Genomic DNA, 19,628 nt, shown 5'->3' with positions numbered 1-19,628 from the left:
GGACCTTCTCCAATGTCAGCACATCTTTTCTTACAATATGACAAGAGATGGAATTAGGTCTTCAGAAAGAGGTGACATAGGGTCAGAGAATGTTCAATCTTTGTGGGTGGAGTTAAGAAACTGCAAGGGTCAAAAAAACATTATGTGAATCATAGATAGACCTGCAAATGGTAGCCAAGGGTTGAGATTGCAAAGGGAGCTGGAAAAGGCATTTAATAAGGGTAATGTCACAATTGTAACAGGGGACTTCAATATGCAAGAGGATTGAGAAAATCGGTTGGTGTTGGATCACAAGAGAGGGAATTTGTTGAATGCCTACAAAGATGGCTTTTTAGAGCAGCTTGTGCTTGAGCCTACTTGGTTAAAGGCCATCCTAGACTGGGTGTTGTGTAATAATCCAGATCTTATTAGGGAGCTTAACATAAAGGAACCCTTAGGAGGCAGTGATCATAATATAATTGAATTCATACGACAATTTGAAAGGGAGAAGCACAAGTCATATGTATCAGTATTGCAGTGGAATAAAGGGAATTACAGAAGGATGAGAGAGGATTGGAGGAGAATACCGGTGGGGATGACGGCAGAGCAGAGGTGGCTGAAGTTTTTGAGAAAAGTTCAAAGGCGCAGGATAGATATGCCCTCAGAAAAAAATTCTCAAATGGCAGGGCTAGGTAACCATGGCTGACAAGGGAAGTGAAGGACTGCATAACAGCCAAGGAAAGAGCATATAAGGTAGCAAAAATGAGTTGGATGATTGGGAAGCTTTTAAAATCCAACATAAGGCTATAAGAAGGGAAAAGATGAAATATGAGGGCAGAATAACCAATAATAAAAAGTAGGATATCAAAAGTTTTTACAGTTTGTATAAAGAGTAAATGGGAGGTAAATGCTCCTATGTCTTATGGTCTAAGTGTGGTCTGACCAATGTCTTATGAAGCCTGTGAATTAAACCCTTGCTCTGATAGGGTAAACACCACAAGATATAGCTGAACTGCCCAAACCTCTGGTAGATCATCTTTCCAAAATGCTGCACTAGGTTTCTGAGGTGCACTAAACATTATTGACATTTCCTTCAACATGAGCCAATCTGTTAAAACAAGCAAGTTTACTGTTGATTTGGATTTATTTATCACACGTGCATTGAAGCACACAGTGAAGGCATTGTTTGTGCTAACAAGCAACTCATCGAAGGATGTGCTCAGACCAGCGCCCAAGTGTGGCGGCACATTCTGGCACCAGCAGAGCACGTCCACGGTGTTCAACAGAACAACACAAACAACAGCAGCTAAACAAAAACACGGGAGGTTCTACAGATGCTAGAAATCCAGAGCAACACACTCAAAATACTGGAGGAACTCAGCAGGTCAGGCAGCATCTATGGAGGGAAATAAACAGTCAATGTTTCAGGACGAGACCCTTCATTAGGACTCAACAAACAACAAAACAACAGCAAAGCAAGCCCCTTTCCTCCCTCACACACACACACTCACTCACACACACACTCACACTTGCTCACACTCACTCACACACACAGACACACACAAACACACTGACACACACACATTGACAAACACAGACACACTGACACACACATACAGACAACACCGATACAAACATACAGACACAGTGACACACACGTGCACGCACACACACACTGACAGCCACGCACATGTACACACACACACACACAGACCCACACACACACATACACAATGACACACACACTCACACACTGACCTACACACACACACTCACTCTCACACACTCGCTCACACACACACACTCACTCAAACACACTGACACACACACACACACACACACACACACACACACACACACACACACACACACACACACACACACACACACACACACACACACACACACACACACACACACACACACACACACACACACACACACCTAATCCCAGGACGTGCCGACTCCAGATCTCAGAGCAATTTCCCGCTGAGACACGACGGGCAGGATCTGCTGCTCTGGATTAACGTGGCGTTTGTGGAGGTAAAAGAAATCATTATGTTGCACCGACGGTTAGATGAGTTGTACAGTCATAGAACACTACAGCACAGAAAATGGCCCTTCCGAACCAAACATTATTCTGCCCAGTCCCATCAACCTGCACCCAGACCATAGTCCTTCGTACCCCTCCTATCCATGTGCCTATCTCAACTGATGTGAAACATTGTAATGGAATCCACATCCTCCTCTCACCAACCTCAGAGAGAAGCTCCCCCTCAGGATCCCCTTAAACTTTTCACCTTTCACCCTTAACCCATGACCTCTAGTTGAAGTCTCAATGGAAAAAGCCTGCTCACATTTACCCCATCTATCATGGAATGATGATGTTGTGGCCATTACGGAGACTTGGCTGGCACCAGGGCAGGAATGGATTCTCAATATTCCTGGATTTCAGTGCTTTAAAAGGGATAGGGAGGGGGGGAAAGGGGAGGAGGGGTGGCATTACTGGTCAGGGATACTATTACAGCTACAGAAAGGGTGGGTAATGTAACAGGATCCTCTTTTGAGTCAGTATGGGTGGAAGTCAGGAACAGGAAGGGTGCAGTTACTCTACTTGGGGTATTCTATAGGCCCCCTGGTAGCAGCAGAGATACCGCGGAGCAGATTGGGAGGCAGATTTTGGAAAGGTGCAAAAATAACAGGGTTGTTAACATGAGTGACTTTAACTTCCCTAATATTAATTGGCACTTGATTAGTTCCAAGGGTTTAGATGGGGCAGAGTTTGTTAAGTGTGTCCAGGACAGATTCCTGTCACAGTATGTTGACAGGCTGACTAGGGGGAATGCCATACTAGATCTAGTATTAGGTAATGAACTGGGTCAGGTCACAGATCTGTCAGTGGGTGAGAATCTGGGGGACAGTGATCACCGCTCCCTGACCTTTAGCATTATCATGGAAAAGGATAGAATCAGAGAGGACAGGAAAATTTTTAATTGGGGAAGGGCAAATTATGAGGCTATAAGGCTAGAACTTGCGGGTGTGAACTGGGATTATGTTTTTTCAGGGAAGTGTACTATGGACATGTGGTCAATGTTTAAGGATCTCTTGCAGGATGTTAGGGATAAATTTGTCTTGGTGAGGAAGATAAAGAATGGTAGGGTGAAGGAACCATGGGTGACAAGTGAAGTGGAAAATCTAGTCAGGTGGAAGAAGGCAGCATACATGAGGTTTAGGAAGCAAGGATCAGATGGGTCTATTGAGGAATATAAGGTAGCAAGAAAGGAGCTTAAGAAGGGGCTGAGAAGAGCAAGAAGGGGGCATGAGAAGGCCTTGGCGAGTAGGGTAAAGGAAAACCCCAAGGCATTCTTCAATTATGTGAAGAACAAAAGGATGACAGGAGTAAAGGTAGGACCGATTAGAGATAAAAGTGGGAAGATGTGCCTGGAGGCTGTGGATGTGAGCGAGGTCCTCAATGAATACTTCTCTTCGGTATTCACCACTGAGAGGGAACTTGATGACGGTGAGGACAATATGAGTGAGGTTGATGTTCTGGAGCATGTTGATATTAAGGGAGAGGAGGTGTTGGAGTTGTTAAAATACATTAGGACGGTTAAGTCCCTGGAGCCTGACAGAATATTCCCCAGGCTGCTCCACGAGGCGAGGGAAGAGATTGCTGAGCCTCTGGCTAGGATCTTTATGTCCTCGTTGTCCACAGGAATGGTACCGGAGGATTGGAGGGAGGAGAATGTTGTCCCCTTGTTCAAAAAAGGTAGTAGGGATAGTCCGGGTAATTATAGACCAGTGAGCCTTACATCTGTGGTGGGAAAGCTGGTGGAAAAGATTCTTAGAGATAGGATCTATGGGCATCTAGAGAATCATGGTCTGATCAGGGACAGTCAGCATGGCTTTGTGAAGGGCAGATCATGCCTAACAAGCCTGATAGAGTTCTTTGAGGAGGTGACCAGGCATATAGATGAGGGTAGTGCAGTGGATGTGATCTACATGGATTTTAGTAAGGCATTTGACAAGGTTCCACATGGTAGGCTTATTCAGAAAGTCAGAAGGCATGGGATCCAGGGAAGTTTGGCCAGGTGGATTCAGAATTGGCTTGCCTGCAGAAGGCAGAGGGTAATAGTGGAGGGAGTACATTCAGATTGGAGGGTTGTGACTAGTGGTGTCCCACAAGGATCTGTTCTGGGACCTCTACTTTTTGTGATTTTTATTAACGACCTGGATGTGGGGATAGAAGGTTGGGTTGGCAAGTTTGCAGATGACATAAAGGTTGATGGTGTTGTAGATAGTGTAGAGGATTGTCAAAGATTGCAGAGAGACATTGATAGGATGCAGAAGTGGGCTGAGAAGTGGCAGATGGAGTTCAACCCAGAGAAGTGTGAGGTGGTACACTTTGGAAGGACAAACTCCAAGGCAGAGTACAAAGTAAACGGCAGGATACTTGGTAGTGTGGAGGAGCAGAGAGATCTGGGGGTACATGTCCACAGATCCCTGAAAGTTGCCTCACAGGTAGATAAGGTAGTTAAGAAAGCTTATGGGGTGTTAGCTTTCATAAGTCGAGGGATAGAGTTTAAGAGATGTGATGTAATGATGCAGCTCTATAAAACTCTAGTTAGGCCACACTTGGAGTACTGTGTCCAGTTCTGGTCACCTCACTATAGGAAGGATGTGGAAGCATTGGAAAGGGTACAGAGGAGATTTACCAGGATGCTGCCTGGTTTAGAGAGTATGGATTATGATCAGAGATTAAGGGAGCTAGGGCTTTACTCTTTGGAGAGAAGGAGGATGAGAGGAGACATGATAGAGGTGTACACGATATTAAGAGGAATAGATAGAGTGGACAGCCAGCGCCTCTTCCCCAGGGCACCACTGCTCAGTACAAGAGGACATGGCTTTAAGGTAAGGGGAGGGAAGTTCAAGGGGGATATTAGAGGAAGGTTTTTCAGTCAGAGAGTGGTTGGTGTGTGGAATGCACTGTCTGAGTCAGTGGTGGAGGCAGGTACACTAGTGAAATTTAAGAGACTACTAGACAGGTATATGGAGGAATTTAAGGTAGGGGGTTATATGGGAGACAGGGTTTGAGGGTCGGCACAACATTGTGGGCCGAAGGGCCTGTAATGTGCTGTACTATTCTATGTTCTATGTTCTATATACCCCTCATAATTTTCTACACTTCTATCAAGTCTCACCCCAGTTTCCTAGGCTCCAGGGAATAAAGTCCTCCAGACCCAGCAACATCCTTGTAGATTCTCTCTGTACTCTTTCAACTTTCAACAATCTTTCCTGACCAAAACTGTGCATGATGCTCCAGATCAGGGCTCACCAACATCTTATACAACTTCAACATAACATCCCATCTCCTTTACCCAGTGCTTTAATTTATAAAAGCCAATGTGCCAAAAGCTCTCTTTATGACCCTATCTACCTGTGACACCACTTTCATTGAATTATGGATTTGGAAGATTGAGACAAGATGCTGGTATCCAGAAAGAAAGTCAGACAGTTGGAGGAACTCAGTGGGTCAGGCAGAACCTGTCAAGCAGAGAAATGGTGAACATTTCAGGTGAAGCCTAGCATCAGGATTAGGCGGAATTATTTTTACAAGGATCTCCATTCTAACAAATACAAATCAAGTCAAGTCACTTTTTATGGTCATTTCAACCATAACTGCTGGTACAGTACACAGTAAAAACGAGACGTTTCTCAGGACCATGGTGCTACATGAAATAATACAAAAACTACACTGAACTATGTAAAACAACACAAAAACTGGATAAATCTTGAGGGCAGATTTGGAAGGTGTGGATTACATGTGACGTTGTGTGGGGCTAGTGAGTCCTGTGTGTATTTGGGGGTGGTAAATGTGTGCCTGACATTCCTGGGAACTATGACGTTATCAGCTGCTGGATTAGGAAAGGTTGGAGCCGTCTTTGTGTTGCTGCATTCCATACTGGCTTGGTGCTGCCCCTCCCATTGGGGCTGCCTCTCCCACCGGTGCTGCTGCCCCTCCCAATGGGGCTGCCCCTCCCACCGGTGCTGTCCACCCAGTGGAAAACAAGCCTGATTGGGTTCACCTGCAGCTGCCCTTGTGCAGGTTGAGATCTGCGAGCTCAGCTCCAGGACCATCACTCCAAGCCACGATGCTCAGGGACTTGGGCTAGACTCTTTAATATATTATTTGTAACTGTAGGTTTCTCTGCGTGCCGTGTGCTGCTGGTGCTGCAGTTTTCACCTTGGCCCTGGGGGAACACCGTTTCATTTGGAGGTATTCATGTGTGTGGTTGAATAACAACTTAACTTGTCTCTTCTCTTTCAGACCGTCAATGCAGTCACAGCAATCGTTTGGGCCTTCGCCCCCGCCAATGAATAAAATGCACAGCACCGGGAACAAGCTGCCATCTGTCAGCCAGCTCATCAGCCCCCAGCGCAACACTCTCACCCAGGCAGCCATGCCGGGGAGTATGGGTAAGTGTGATCTCCACAAAGCCTGACCAGCCTCACTCGAGGGGTTCATCTCTCCCCTACACAAGCACAAATGTCATCTCCATCTCCATTACCAACGCCGTTGTTTGGGGTTGATCATAGATGTTGTGTCCTAGTTGTCTATATACTCAAGCCAGGGCAGTACAATATTGAGAGCAAGCTGTTGCCCCTGTAGGAGGCTCCCACTCTCCAAACAGCTGATGAATCCAAAGGAACACCAGAGACCGATACAGTTTGGCACAAGTGTAGAATTTGCCAAGTAGTGTTGAACTCAATGTAGGACTACCTAAGGAACTCCAGCTCTGGGTATAGCCACTAGCCAGCCAAGATCAGACTTTCCTTTCTCCTAGATGAGCTGCCAATCACAGCTGGTGAGCCCCATCTGCCCGAAGTGACTGGCTTTACGGTGTCAGTAACCCGCTTTTGCTCCTTCTCCTGCCAGTAAAAACGATTCAGAGGGCGTCGTAGCTAAACCACACGTGAAGGCCAGGGACTGGACTTGGCGTTCAGAGGCTATTTGAGAGGCATGTCGTTGGGAGCATTTCATCGGTAGTGGGAGCTTGTTCCCACCACCACCCCTCACCCACCTTTTATGGGCTATGACAATGTTAAGGTATCCACCTCCCTTGGTCTTTGCCCTCTGGTTTGCCTGAATGATCAATAAGCAATCATTTAGGGACACTTTTAGAGATAGGCAGAATTAGGCCACGCAACTCCGCCATTCCATCGTGGTCGATTTATTACCCCTCACAACCCATTTCTCCGGTCTTCTCCCCATAACTTCTCATGCCTTTACTAATGAAGAACCTATCAACCAACGTCTTAAATATATCCAGTGACTTGTCCTCCACAGCTGGCTATGGCAATGAATTCCACAGATTCACCACCCTCTGGCTAAAGAAATTCCTCCTCATCTCTATTCTAAATGGAGATAGTTCCCATGTCCTCCATCTCTAGATTAAGAAGCTTATTCCCATAGCCTATACCCCAGTGTTCCTGGTGGGCTTGACATTCCATCCTCATCCCTTCAATCCGTGGGGTCATAGATCAATCTTCTGTCCGTGCTGGCATCTTTCCTGTAATACCACGGGCCCTTATCTTGTTAATTAAGTCATAGATCACTACAGCGCAGACACGGGTCCTTTGGCTGAACTATTCTTCTGCCTGGTTCCATCACCCTCCCTACCCCTCCATCCAAACTTCACTTAAATGTTGGAACTGAACTCACATCCACTGTTTCCACTGGCAGCTTGTTCCACTCTCTCACCACCCTCGGAGTTAAGTTCCCTCAGGTTCTCCTTCACCAATTGGCTAGAAGCTCAAGGTCTAGTCTCACCCAACCTCAGTGGAAAAAAACTGATGGAAGATCTCAACCCAAAACGATACTTTATTCATTTGTACATTCCTCAATCATTTTGTGAGTGGAAAAAAACCTGTTTGAATTTACCCTATCTATACCCTTTATAATTCTGCACACCTCTGTAATATCTCCACTCATTGTCCTGCACTCCAGGTTAACCTACTCAACCTTGCCCTATAACTCGGGTCCTCAAGTCCTCGCAATTCCACAAAGGGGTTTGTCCAGCCTCCCCCCGCTCACATGCTGTCCTCTTGTTCGAGGGTATGTTTACTAATGGGTCAGAATCAGAACAAGTTTAAAGACTCTTAACAGTGTTGAAGAACCGAGGGGTCTTGGGGACCAAGTTGATCGTTCCCTGAAAGTGATTAAGAAAGCATATGGCATCTTTGCCTTTATTAGTCGAGGCATTGACATCCAAATTCAGGAAGTTATGTTGCAGCTTCATAAAACTCTTGTAGGCCACATCTGGAGTTCTGGCCATCCCATTATAGGAAGGATGTCGAGGGTGCAGGAGAGGTTTATCAGGACGCTCCCTGGATTACAGGGTGTGTGCTATCACAAGAGGCTGGATAAACTGGATAAGCTCTGACATTCCCCCCCTTACTTTCCTCCAATCACCTTAGAATTATGCCCCCTCGTATTAGCCATTTCCACCCTCGGAAAAACGTCTGTAGCTGTCCACTTGATCTGTGCCTCTTATCAACTCGTACACCTCGATGGAGTCACCTCCCATCCAAGTTCAAGTTTGTGGTCATCTGACAGTACATATAAACAACCAAGCGAAACAGCATTCCTCCGAACCACTGTACATATCACACTCAGCACATAAAGCAAAGTATTACCACAAATAAGCTAATAAAATACAATTCAAAATGCAAGTGGTGTGCAGCACAGGTAAACAGTAAACAGTTCACTGCCCTAGTGACGAGACCTCGGTGGTGGCAGGGTATTCATTTGTCTCACAGCCTGGGGGAAGGGGCTATTACCCAGTTCACTGTCCTACTGACAAGACCTCGGTGGTGGCAGGGTATTTATTCGTCTCACAGAAGCATCCTTGATGGAGATTAAGTCTAGTTTTGAGTCTCCCGTAAGTGGTGAAAACGGACCCTGTTTTTCAAACTTTCCGTCACCTGAAGTGTAGCAGGAAGAGCCTGAGGAAGCTCAGTCACCACACCACACACTGGGGTTTGAACAGAGGAGTGTACCCCGCCTGCCTGCGTTGTCGTGTGGTATGGAATCTGCAAAGTATCAGACCGCAAGACCAGTACAATCGATCAGAACTTTGTAAAAACAGGCGTAGTCGAGTGTGTCCCCACCAAATCATTCAGAGTCATCCTCGACCAGAAGCCCTGGATGAACCATGATGTCCTCAGTCTGCTGAGGGCCAGGTCAGTGGCATTCAGGTCTGGCAACCAAGTAAACGGCAAACGGTCCAGGTGCCATCTCACAGGCAGGGTGGCAATTCTCGAAGGATGCTGGACAGCTGTGGCAGGGTCTGAATGCATCAGCTCTTACAGAATGAAACAAAGTGACACAGGTAACAACAAGGCTTCGCTTCCAGATGAGTTCATGCTCACTTTGACCAACTTTCTTGAACTCCCACGGTCGCCCCATGTCCCTGTGATTGCAGTTTCTGTGGCCGGTGTGAGGGCATCCTTCAGGAGTGTGAACCCACAGAAACCGTCTGGCCCTGATGGGGTACCTGGCCGAGTACTGTGCTGATCAACTGGCTGGAGTATTGACTGAGATCTTTAACCTGAGGTCCCTACATGCTTCAAGCAGGCTTCAATTCTACCGGTGCCCAAGAAGAGCGTGGTGACCTGCCTTAATGACGATCGTCCAGTAGCACTTACATCCACTGTGATGCAGTGCTTTGAGGGGCTGGTGATAAAACATATCATCTCCTGCCTGAGAAGCGATTTGGATCTGCTCCAGTTTGCCTACTGGCACAACAGGTCCACAGCAGGTGCCATTTCATTGTCTCTTCACTCAACCCTGGAATATCTAGACAGTAAAGGTACACACATCAGGATGCTCTTTATCGACCCCAGCGTGGCATTCGATACATCATCCCCTCAAAACTGATCAATAAGCTTCAATACCTGGGCCTCAGTACCTCCTGGTGCAACTGGATCCTCGATTTCCTCGCTTGCCAGTTCGGATTGGCAAAAACATCAACACAGTTGCACAAGGCTGTGTGCTTAGCCCCTGCTCTCCTCACTTAATACTTACGACTGGGGCTCAGTGATATTTGGTTGTATATAGCACACCTTGCGCCTGCTTCTGTAGCTCTAGGATTTTACGATACGGGGTTGCTAGCCCCATGCCCACCCCTCCTCCTTTCGCAGCCGGGATTTGGGACCATCTACGGTGGAGGGTTTGTTGTAAGTGATATGGGTACACTGTGCTCCAGAGGAATGATGTTTGGTTGTTTGTGTATATGTGGTCAGATAGCAATAAACTTCAACCTCCTGTCAGCCAGCTGTTGTTTTATGTACAACCACTCCGTTACCCCGGGGTGTGGAGTGGGACGGACGACACACTCCCTTCCCCCGGGGTGTGGAGTGGGACGGACGACACACTCCCTTCCCCCGGGGTGTGGAGTGGGACGGACGACACACTCCCTTCCCCCGGGGTAACGGAGTGGAATAAATGACACGCTCCCTTCCCCCGGGGTAACGGAGTGGAATAAATGACACGCTCCCTTCCCCCGGGGTGACGGAGTGGAATAAATGACACGCTCCCTTCCCCCGGGGTGACGGAGTGGAATAAATGACACGCTCCCTTCCCCCGGGGTGACGGAGTGGGACGGATGACACACTCCCTTCCCCCGGGGTAACGGAGTGGAATATATGACACGCTCCCTTCCCCCGGGGTGACGGAGTGGAATAAATGACACGCTCCCTTCCCCCGGGGTGACGGAGTGGGACGGATGACACACTCCCTTCCCCCGGGGTAACGGAGTGGAATAAATGACACGCTCCCTTCCCCCGGGGTGACGGAGTGGAATAAATGACACGCTCCCTTCCCCCGGGGTGACGGAGTGGAATAAATGACACGCTCCCTTCCCCCGGGGTGACGGAGTGGGACGGATGACACACTCCCTTCCCCCGGGGTAACGGAGTGGAATATATGACACACTCCCTTCCCCCGGGGTAACGGAGTGGAATAAATGACACACTCCCTTCCCCCGGGGTGACGGAGTGGGACGGACGACACGTTCCCTTCCCCCGGGGTGCGGAATGGGACAGACGACACACTCCCTTCCCCCGGGGTGTGGAATGGGACAGACGACACACTCCCTTCCCCCGGGGTGCGGAATGGGACGGACGACACACTCCCTTCCCCCGGGGTGTGGAATGGAATGGACGACACACTCCCTTCCCCCGGGGTGCGGAGTGGGACGGACGACACACTCGCTTACCCAGGGGTATGGACGGCTGTGTGAGTGGATTACTTTGGTGATATGCTTGTGGAATAATTCTCACTGTCTCCTTTCTGTCTGTTCAGTAGCTCCGATGATGAACATCCCAATGCAGATGAATGGAGAAATGAACGGTCTGAGCCCAACTCAGGGGCTGTCTTCTCCAATGGCATCGACCTCTCACTGCACGCCCCCACCGCCGTACCCGTCTGACAACAGCATCTCCAGGTCAGAGGTGGTGATAAGATTAATGACTTACTCTTCTGTCTAGTTACTGAGGGTGAAGCCTGCTTCTTCTGAAATGCCAAACCCCACATCTGCTCCCCATCGCTTCACTGTCAGCTCAGCGTTTCTGCCGGTGTCACACTCCTGGAATGCAGCTTCAACTTGAAACATTGCACCTTGGTCAAACATAAGCAGACAGTGCTGATGAGCAGAGAGATCTTGGCATCAAGTTCAGAGCTCCCTGAAAGTGGCTGCACAGGTTGATAGGGTGGTTCAGAATGCATTTGACATGCTTCCCTTTATTAAATGAAACAATGAGTTCAAAGCTCAGGAAGTTATGTTGCAGCTTTATAAAACTCTAGTTTGGCCACATCTGGAGTTGCTTCCATTTCTGGTCACCCATTACAGGAGGATGTCGAGGCTTTGGAGAGGGTACAGAAGAGGCTCACCGGGAGGTTGCCTGCATTAGAGGGCATGTGCTGTAACAAGAGGCTGGACAAACTTGGGTTGTCTTCCCTGGACAGGCAGAGGCTGAGGGGAGATCTGATGGAGGTTTATAAGATTATGAAAGGCACAGATAGAATAGACAGTCTTTTTCCCAGGGCTGAAATGTCTGATAACCAGAGGGCATGCAGTTGAGCTGAGATGGGGTAATTTCAAAGGAGATGTGAGGGGCAAGTTTTTCACACAGACAGTGGTGGGTGTCTGGAATGTGCTGCCTGGGGTGGTGGTAGAGGCAGAAACATCAGAGGCTGAAGAGACATTTAGGTAGGAACATGGATGTGCGGAAAACGGAAGGATATGGACATTGTGTAGGCTGAGAGATGAGTTTCCCACTTGATTAAAATTTATTTGGTTCGGCACAAAATTGTGGGCTGAAGGGCCTGTTCCAGTTCTGTGCTGTTTCAAAAAAAAACACCCTGCTTCTCGAAATGACCTGGTTTATGTCCTGTCTGGCCCCTGGGATTCATCTATCATGATTTAAAATTACTTCTTCTGCTGTGTGTGGACTTTGGCTTGGCATGTATTCTGTCATGTGTTGTTTCCATTGGCTGGTTGTACGTGACTTTGGTGAGCTGTAGCCGGGATTCAGAGGTGTTAAAGATTCCGACAAGAGTGCACTGCTGACCGATCCTACCCTCTCTGCTCACAGTTTCCTGACGAGAGCTGGTTGTGCGTCGTGTCTGGAGTACTTCACCACCCAGGGACTGATGAATGTCTACCAGATCGAACATTTTACCATGGATGTGAGTAGCTCTCATTGCCCTTTGTGCCTCCAGCTCTCCCGTTTCCCCTCAAGCTGCCTACATTATAACCTTGCTATGTGTCAGCTATAGGTCAGGCCAAAGTCCTCAATATCTGCACCTTGTCTTGAGAAGACAGTGTAATGAATCTGAATCAGGTTATGTCGTGAAATTTGTTGTTCTGTGGCAGCAGTAATAAAACTGTCGCTGTGTGCATACATCTACTGATGCTTCTGGACACATCATCATGTTCCTGGAATCATCCGGTGTTTCAGGTCTTTCAACATCATAAACCTTCAATACCAAACAACTATAACTTACAATAAGAAATTCATTCTTTAAAATTCAATTTAATAAGTGGTGCAAAGAGTGCAGAAATAAACTGAGTTAGTGTTCATTGTCCATTCAGAAATCGATGGTGGAGAGGAACAAGCTTTTCTGAAACAGAGTGTGTGTCTTCAGGCTCCTGTACCTCCTCCCTGATGGTAGCAATGAGAAGAGGGTACGTCCTGGGTGAGGAGGGTCTTTAATGACAAATGGCACCTTTTTGAGGCATCACCTTTTGAAGGTGTCCTGGCTGATGGAGAGGCAGGTGCCCATGACGGAAATGGCTGAGTTTACAACTTTCTGCAGCTTTTTCTGGTCCTGTACTGAGACCCCTCCATACCAGGTGGTGACGCAGCCAGTTAGAATGCTCTCCACGGTACATCTGAGGAAATTTGTGAGTGTCTTTAGTGACATACCGATAAATTCCTAATGAAATATAGCCACTGTCGTGCCTTCTTTGTTTTAGCCCAGAGGCTCCCAGCCATTTGTATGCAATGGACCAGTACCATTAAGCAAGTACCATTACCATTACCATTAAGCAAGGGGTCTGTGGTTGGGAACCCCTGTTAAGACATAGGAGCAGAGTTAGGCTTTTTGGCCCATTGAGTCTGCTCCACTGTAATATTGGCTGATTTATTATCCCTCTCTTGCCTTCTCCCTGTAACTTTTGATGCCCTTCAATCCAGTGATTGATGGACTGATCAAGAACCCATCAATCTCGACCTTCAATATCCCTTTCCCCCACAGGCATCTGTGGCAATGAATTTCACCATCTAGTTCAAACAAAATACTCCTCATCTCTTCTAAATGGACATCCACTCTACCTAAGCCACTCAATAGGTTTCATTAATCGCATCAATATGTTGGCCCAAGATAGATCTTCAGAAATGTTGACACCCAAGAAGGTAAAATTCCTCACTGTTCCACTGCATATTTGTCAATAAGGACTGGTGTGTGTGCCCTTGACTAATTGTTTAACGTGGTTTGGGAAACTCTGTGGTTTTCTGATTTCTCAGTTTCCTGAACCAGGTCTCTACAGGAAATCTGGCAATCTTTTTGAATCCATCCATGCCTTTGCTGCAGATCACCAGACAGAGGATGTGGATGGAGTGTGTCCCCAGCTTGGCCTAAGTGTGCGGGACAGGACCACCTGACCAGCCTGTGCCTCAGTCCCACCCACCCTGCTCACAGACTGTTTGTCCCACTCCCATCAGGGAGGAGGCTACGTAGCATCCACACCAGGACCACCAGACTCAAAAACAGTTACTTTCCCCAAGCAGTGACCTGATCAACACCTCCACCCACTATCACACCCCTCCACACCCAACCACCACTACTGTATCATTTCCTGTCAGTCACCTTATGTACAGACACTGCTGTGTCACTTTATTGACCTACTATCAATGTGTGTAACTATCTTGTGTATTTATATTTATAGTGTTTTTATTCTTATTGTGTTCTTTATCTTATTGTGTTTTTTTTTTGTGCTGCATAGGATCTGGACTCACAATTATTTCGTTCTTCTTTACACTTGTGTACTGGAAATGACATTAAACAATCTTGAATCTTGAAAATATCCCGGCTCCTATCTCTCAATAATCAACATCCTTCCTTCCACCTTGTTCCCAGGACCTGATCAGCCTGAAGATCCCCGACCAGTACAGGCACGCCATCTGGAAAGGAATATTGGACCACAGACAATCCCTCGACTTTGTCAACACCCCCCAGCTCCTCAGAAACACCAGCAGCAGTTCCACCGCCAGCCTGGGCTCCCAGAACGAGACGCGGGGCGAGCGGGTCATCGACGCCGTCCGCTTCACCCTGCGCCAGACCATCTCCTTCCCTCCTCGTGATGACTGGAACGACTTTGGGTTCGATGTGGATGGCCGCCGCAGCAAGCAGCGGATCAAAGAGGAAGGAGAGTGACGTGGCAAGAGTCACGGGCAGATCCATCACCAAAGGACAATGTTCCAAACTCTCTACCAAGCATAACAAATCGAGGCGACTCTGCTGGAACAGTTTCTGTACGCGCACTCGCAATCAGCTGGTTGCAGTTAACCTAGTTTTGTTTTCCGTCTTTATTTTTGCATTTTTTTTGTCTTAAGCCCAAACGGCCCATTATTTTGGTAGCTGTATGAAAGTTTATAGGGTGCTTGAGGGGGCTACGTGGGGTTTGCATCAGCTGTATTTTATACATCACTTCCTGTTTGAAATGGATCGTTTCCATCGAATGCACAAAGGAGTGGAGTGAGCGGACCGTCACAGGCATCTCCTTCCTCACTACACCCATAGTTAGATGTACTTTGGAGAGGACCCCAGCATATTCCACACAACCAGGGGAGATGTCACTCACTGTCATTGTAACAGCGGTGGTCGGTTTCTCAGTGGGAGGCTGTGCTGTCGATTGTAGTAACCGTATCAAATCTGTCCAAACTCAGTTTGTGTCCTGCAGTGATAAGCTGTGTCTGGTCAGAAATGGCTGAGCACAGCCCCCTGTTCCAAAGATTCTTCTGGCTGACCCAGTCTCCCTACTCCGGGGTAGCCGTGGTGAAAACCTGCAGCTTTCTGACTCCAGCTCACCTGGGTGAGCGAGAACTTTACCATTGCTCCCAGCACTGGGCTGTTGACTGTTTGACACAGATGAAGACTGACTCTCAGTCATGTGAGTTAGCCCAAAGTTAGAAGGGCTGAGGGAAAAAATGTTTGATTTCAATGTTTAATTTTATAACTTTTCAGAATGATACGTTAGGACCTATCTCCACTTGTATTTCAGTTGTGGGAAGCTGCAGGATGTAAGATTTTCCAACCCTATAGGTGCTGCCCAGACTCTGAGGGACACTGGAGAGCATATCCAGTTCCACGCTGTCCCAGTGTCAGTCCGCCACTGGAGAGCATATCCAGTTCCACACTGTCCCAGTGTCAGTCCGCCACTGGAGAGCATATCCAGTTCCACGCTGTCCCAGTGTCAGTCCGCCACTGGAGAGCATATCCAGTTCCACGCTGTCCCAGTGGCATTCCGCCACTGGAGAGCATATCCAGTTCCACACTGTCCCAGTGTCAGTCCGCCACTGGAGAGCATATCCAGTTCCACGCTGTCCCAGTGTCAGTCCGCCACTGGAGAGCATATCCAGTTCCACGCTGTCCCAGTGGCATTCCGCCACCGGAGAGCATATCCAGTTCCACGCTGTCCCAGTGTCAGTCCGCCACTGGAGAGCATATCCAGTTCCACACTGTCCCAGTGTCAGTCTGCCACTGGAGAGCATATCCAGTTCCACACTGTCCCAGTGGCAGTCCGCCACTGGAGAGCATATCCAGTTCCACGCTGTCCCAGTGGCATTCCGCCACTGAAGAGCATATCCAGTTCCACGCTGTCCCAGTGGCAGTCCGCCACTGGAGAGCATATCCAGTTCCACGCTGTCCCAGTGGCAGTCCGCCACTGGAGAGCATATCCAGTTCCACGCTGTCCCAGTGGCATTCCGCCACTGGAGAGCATATCCAGTTCCACGCTGTCCCAGTGGCAGTCCGCCACTGGAGAGCATATCCAGTTCCACGCTGTCCCAGTGTCAGTCCGCCACTGGAGAGCATATCCAGTTCCACGCTGTCCCAGTGTCAGTCCGCCACTGGAGAGCATATCCAGTTCCACGCTGTCCCAGTGTCAGTCCGCCACTGGAGAGCATATCCAGTTCCACGCTGTCCCAGTGTCAGTCCGCCACTGGAGAGCATATCCAGTTCCACGCTGTCCCAGTGGCATTCCGCCACTGGAGAGCATATCCAGTTCCACGCTGTCCCAGTGTCAGTCCGCCACTGGAGAGCATATCCAGTTCCACGCTGTCCCAGTGGCAGTCCGCCACTGGAGAGCATATCCAGTTCCACGCTGTCCCAGTGGCAGTGTGCCTGGATGTGCTTGGAAAGCTTCCCTCGAGTCATGACTACAGTGTGCAGAGGACACTGGACAGTTAATACACCTTTCCGAGGCAGTGTCAAATCTGGACAGTTGCTGATAACTATAATCATTTCTGGATCCCATGTCATGTGGAAATTAGGTGATAAAGATGTGTCACAGCCTGTTAATCTTACACTTCGTACCACTGTCACCTGGTTACGTGCTGGCGGGTAGTCTGGCCTGATTTGGCGTGAAGGAGATGTTAAACGAGAGACTTACTTAAAGCATTGACTGAAGCCACCACTTGTATGGTGACTGTTTGTGTATAGTGCCATTGTGTTTCCTGCTTGAATGGGGTGTCTGTGTGTTAACCATTTTGTATCTGAGTCCTAGATTTCAAAGTTATATGCAATCATCTTTTGATATTTTGCTGTAGAGACTGAGGCTGTCCTGCTGGTGAACTCCAGGCATTTTGGTGCTATTGGTTGAAGGGGAGGGGTCATCTAATTCCTCACAAACTGTGAAGTGAGGTGGAGTCTGCAAGAGCCACACTCAAACTCATAATTCAACAGCTTACAATTGTTCTAAACTTCTTCTTGCTAAGCCCATCGCCCCTACTGGGGCACAGGCTCCAGAGTCCTCTGTCCTGGGCCAGTCGTTCAAGTTGTCCCCAGGTATAGCCCATCTTCTTGGTGTTCTTTCCCTCCAGGGATGAGGACTTTGGAACTTCTGTTGGTGTTTAAGTAGCACTCTTCTACCTGTCAAACCTATTCCCCACAGACATGCAGTGAGACCATTTAATCTCTGGTAATTTTGACCACTTCAAAAACTGATTGATTTCCAGAGTTTAGGTCCACCACCGAGGAATTTTCGGCCAGCCTCTTCTCTGCGTCATTGGGGGTCTGTAATGACCAGCAAGGTCAGCAGGAGACAGGGAGGGGGAAGCATGAGCATTTCACACAAGGCCTGCATTGTGTGACGTGCCAGACACCCCAGTGGGTGAGGCTAGGAACTGTTTTGAGATGCTCTCTGTGCAGGCGGGGAAGAACATAATCGATGTTTTCTGTAGGGCACAGACGTGGCTGTGATGGACTTCAGTACTATTACAGATATTTGTTAACATTTAAATGGGAGTTCTTCTACAATGGATTTCAGAATCATTAACAAACTGGTCAGTCTTCATTTCACATTTTTGTAAATATATCATTGGAATATTTTGTCATTTTCAATATATAAAAAAGATAAATATATTTGTTTAAGGTGGTCTAATCGGTAATTGTAACTTGGTCAACTGCGTGTGCACCAACACTGGCGGTTGCAGGTCCTGGAGAGAAGGAGAGCGGGTATTTTTTACCCATTCTTTTAAGCGTGGATAATCGGAGTGGGTCTACAGTAAGGCTACAAAGAGGGTTGGTGAACAATGAATGCTGACTTAATTCAGACTGTTTTGCTACGTAGGTAATTGGCTGTTGTGAAGAGCGCAGCAGGTGTTGGGGCTGCCGACACGTGTATTGTCGTGTTTGGAAGTGGTATTTACATTTCAACCTGTGTAACTCTGCCGTCATGTGTTGGATTTGATGCACTTTATTTTCGTCTGTGTTAAATTCCACCACAATTCTGATTTTTTTTCTTTTTGCAGTATTATGCATTCAATTAAAATCTCTCGAGATTCTTTTGACTGTTGTTTCAATTTTTATTTCCTCATAACATAATGATTTTTAGCAAAAGGCATTGAGACACTTGAATAGGAAAGATTTAGAGCAGGGGTTCCCAACTGGGCTCCACGGACACCTTACTTAATGGTATTGGTCCATGGCATAAAGCAGGTTTAGAGGCATATGGGCCATAAGAATTAGGCCGTTCAGCCCATTCAGTTTGCTCTGCCTTTCCATCGTGGCTGATTTATTATCCCTCTCAACCAAATTCTCCTGCTTTCTTCCTGTACCTCTGACACCTGACTAATAAAGAACCTATCAACCTCTGCCTTCAATATACCCATTGACTTGCCCTCCACAGCCACCTGTGGCAATGATTTCCACAGATTGGCCATCCTCGGGCTAAAGAAGTTTCTCCTCATCTCTGTACTCAATGGATGTTCCTCTATTCTGAGGCTGTGCCCTCTGGTCCTAGACTCTCCCAGTATTGGAAAAATCCTCTCCACATTCCTTTTATCTCAGCTTTTCAATATTTGATAGGTTTCAGTGAGATCCCCTCTCATTCTTCTGAAAGCTTTTGTTGGATTCTAATGGCTTTAGTCAGTTATGTCGTGATACTGTGCTGACTATCGGGCCCAACGAGCCACATCACCCCAGCAACCTGACAACCCTGATTAACCAGCCACGTCACCCCAGCAACCCGACAACCCTGATTAACGAGCCACGTCACCCCAGCGACCTGACAACCCTGATTAACGAGCCACGTCACCCCAGCGACCCCACAACCCTGATTAACGAGCCACGTCACCCCAGCGACCCCACAACCCTGATTAACGAGCCACGTCACCCCAGCGACCCCACAATCCTGATTAACGAGCCACGTCACCCCAGCGACCCCACAACCCTGATTAACAAGCCACGTCACCCCAGCGACCCGACAACCCTGATTAACGAGCCACGTCACCCCAGCGACCCGACAACCCTGATTAACGAGCCATGTCACCCCAGCGACCTGACAACCCTGATTAACGAGCCA

The 19,628-nt window shown here is 47.9% G+C and overlaps 1 protein-coding gene across 5 annotated transcripts in view; it reads left to right on the top strand.

Moving 5' to 3' along the window:
* Positions 1–18,609, top strand: part of LOC140725797 (tumor protein 63-like) — a 152,842-nt gene extending 134,233 nt beyond the window's left edge. The window contains exons 9-12 of one of the 5 annotated variants that reach the window (XM_073041721.1): positions 6,308–6,456; positions 11,348–11,486; positions 12,637–12,730; positions 14,684–18,609. In XM_073041721.1, coding sequence (XP_072897822.1) covers positions 6,308–6,456; positions 11,348–11,486; positions 12,637–12,730; positions 14,684–14,980 — 679 coding nt within the window. In that variant the 3' untranslated portion in view covers positions 14,981–18,609. Of the gene's footprint in view, positions 1–6,307; positions 6,457–11,344; positions 11,494–12,636; positions 12,731–14,549 lie in introns of all 5 variants that reach the window. The other 4 variants (XM_073041720.1, XM_073041723.1, XM_073041722.1 and 1 more) reach the window with 4 other exon arrangements.
* The last annotated feature ends 1,019 nt before the right edge of the window (positions 18,610–19,628 follow it).

Source organism: Hemitrygon akajei, chromosome 3 (genome assembly GCF_048418815.1).
Source record: "Hemitrygon akajei chromosome 3, sHemAka1.3, whole genome shotgun sequence".
NCBI classification, from domain to species: domain Eukaryota; kingdom Metazoa; phylum Chordata; class Chondrichthyes; order Myliobatiformes; family Dasyatidae; genus Hemitrygon; species Hemitrygon akajei.
Note: the sequence above shows the minus strand (reverse complement) of the source record. Positions and strands in the feature narration are given on the sequence as shown.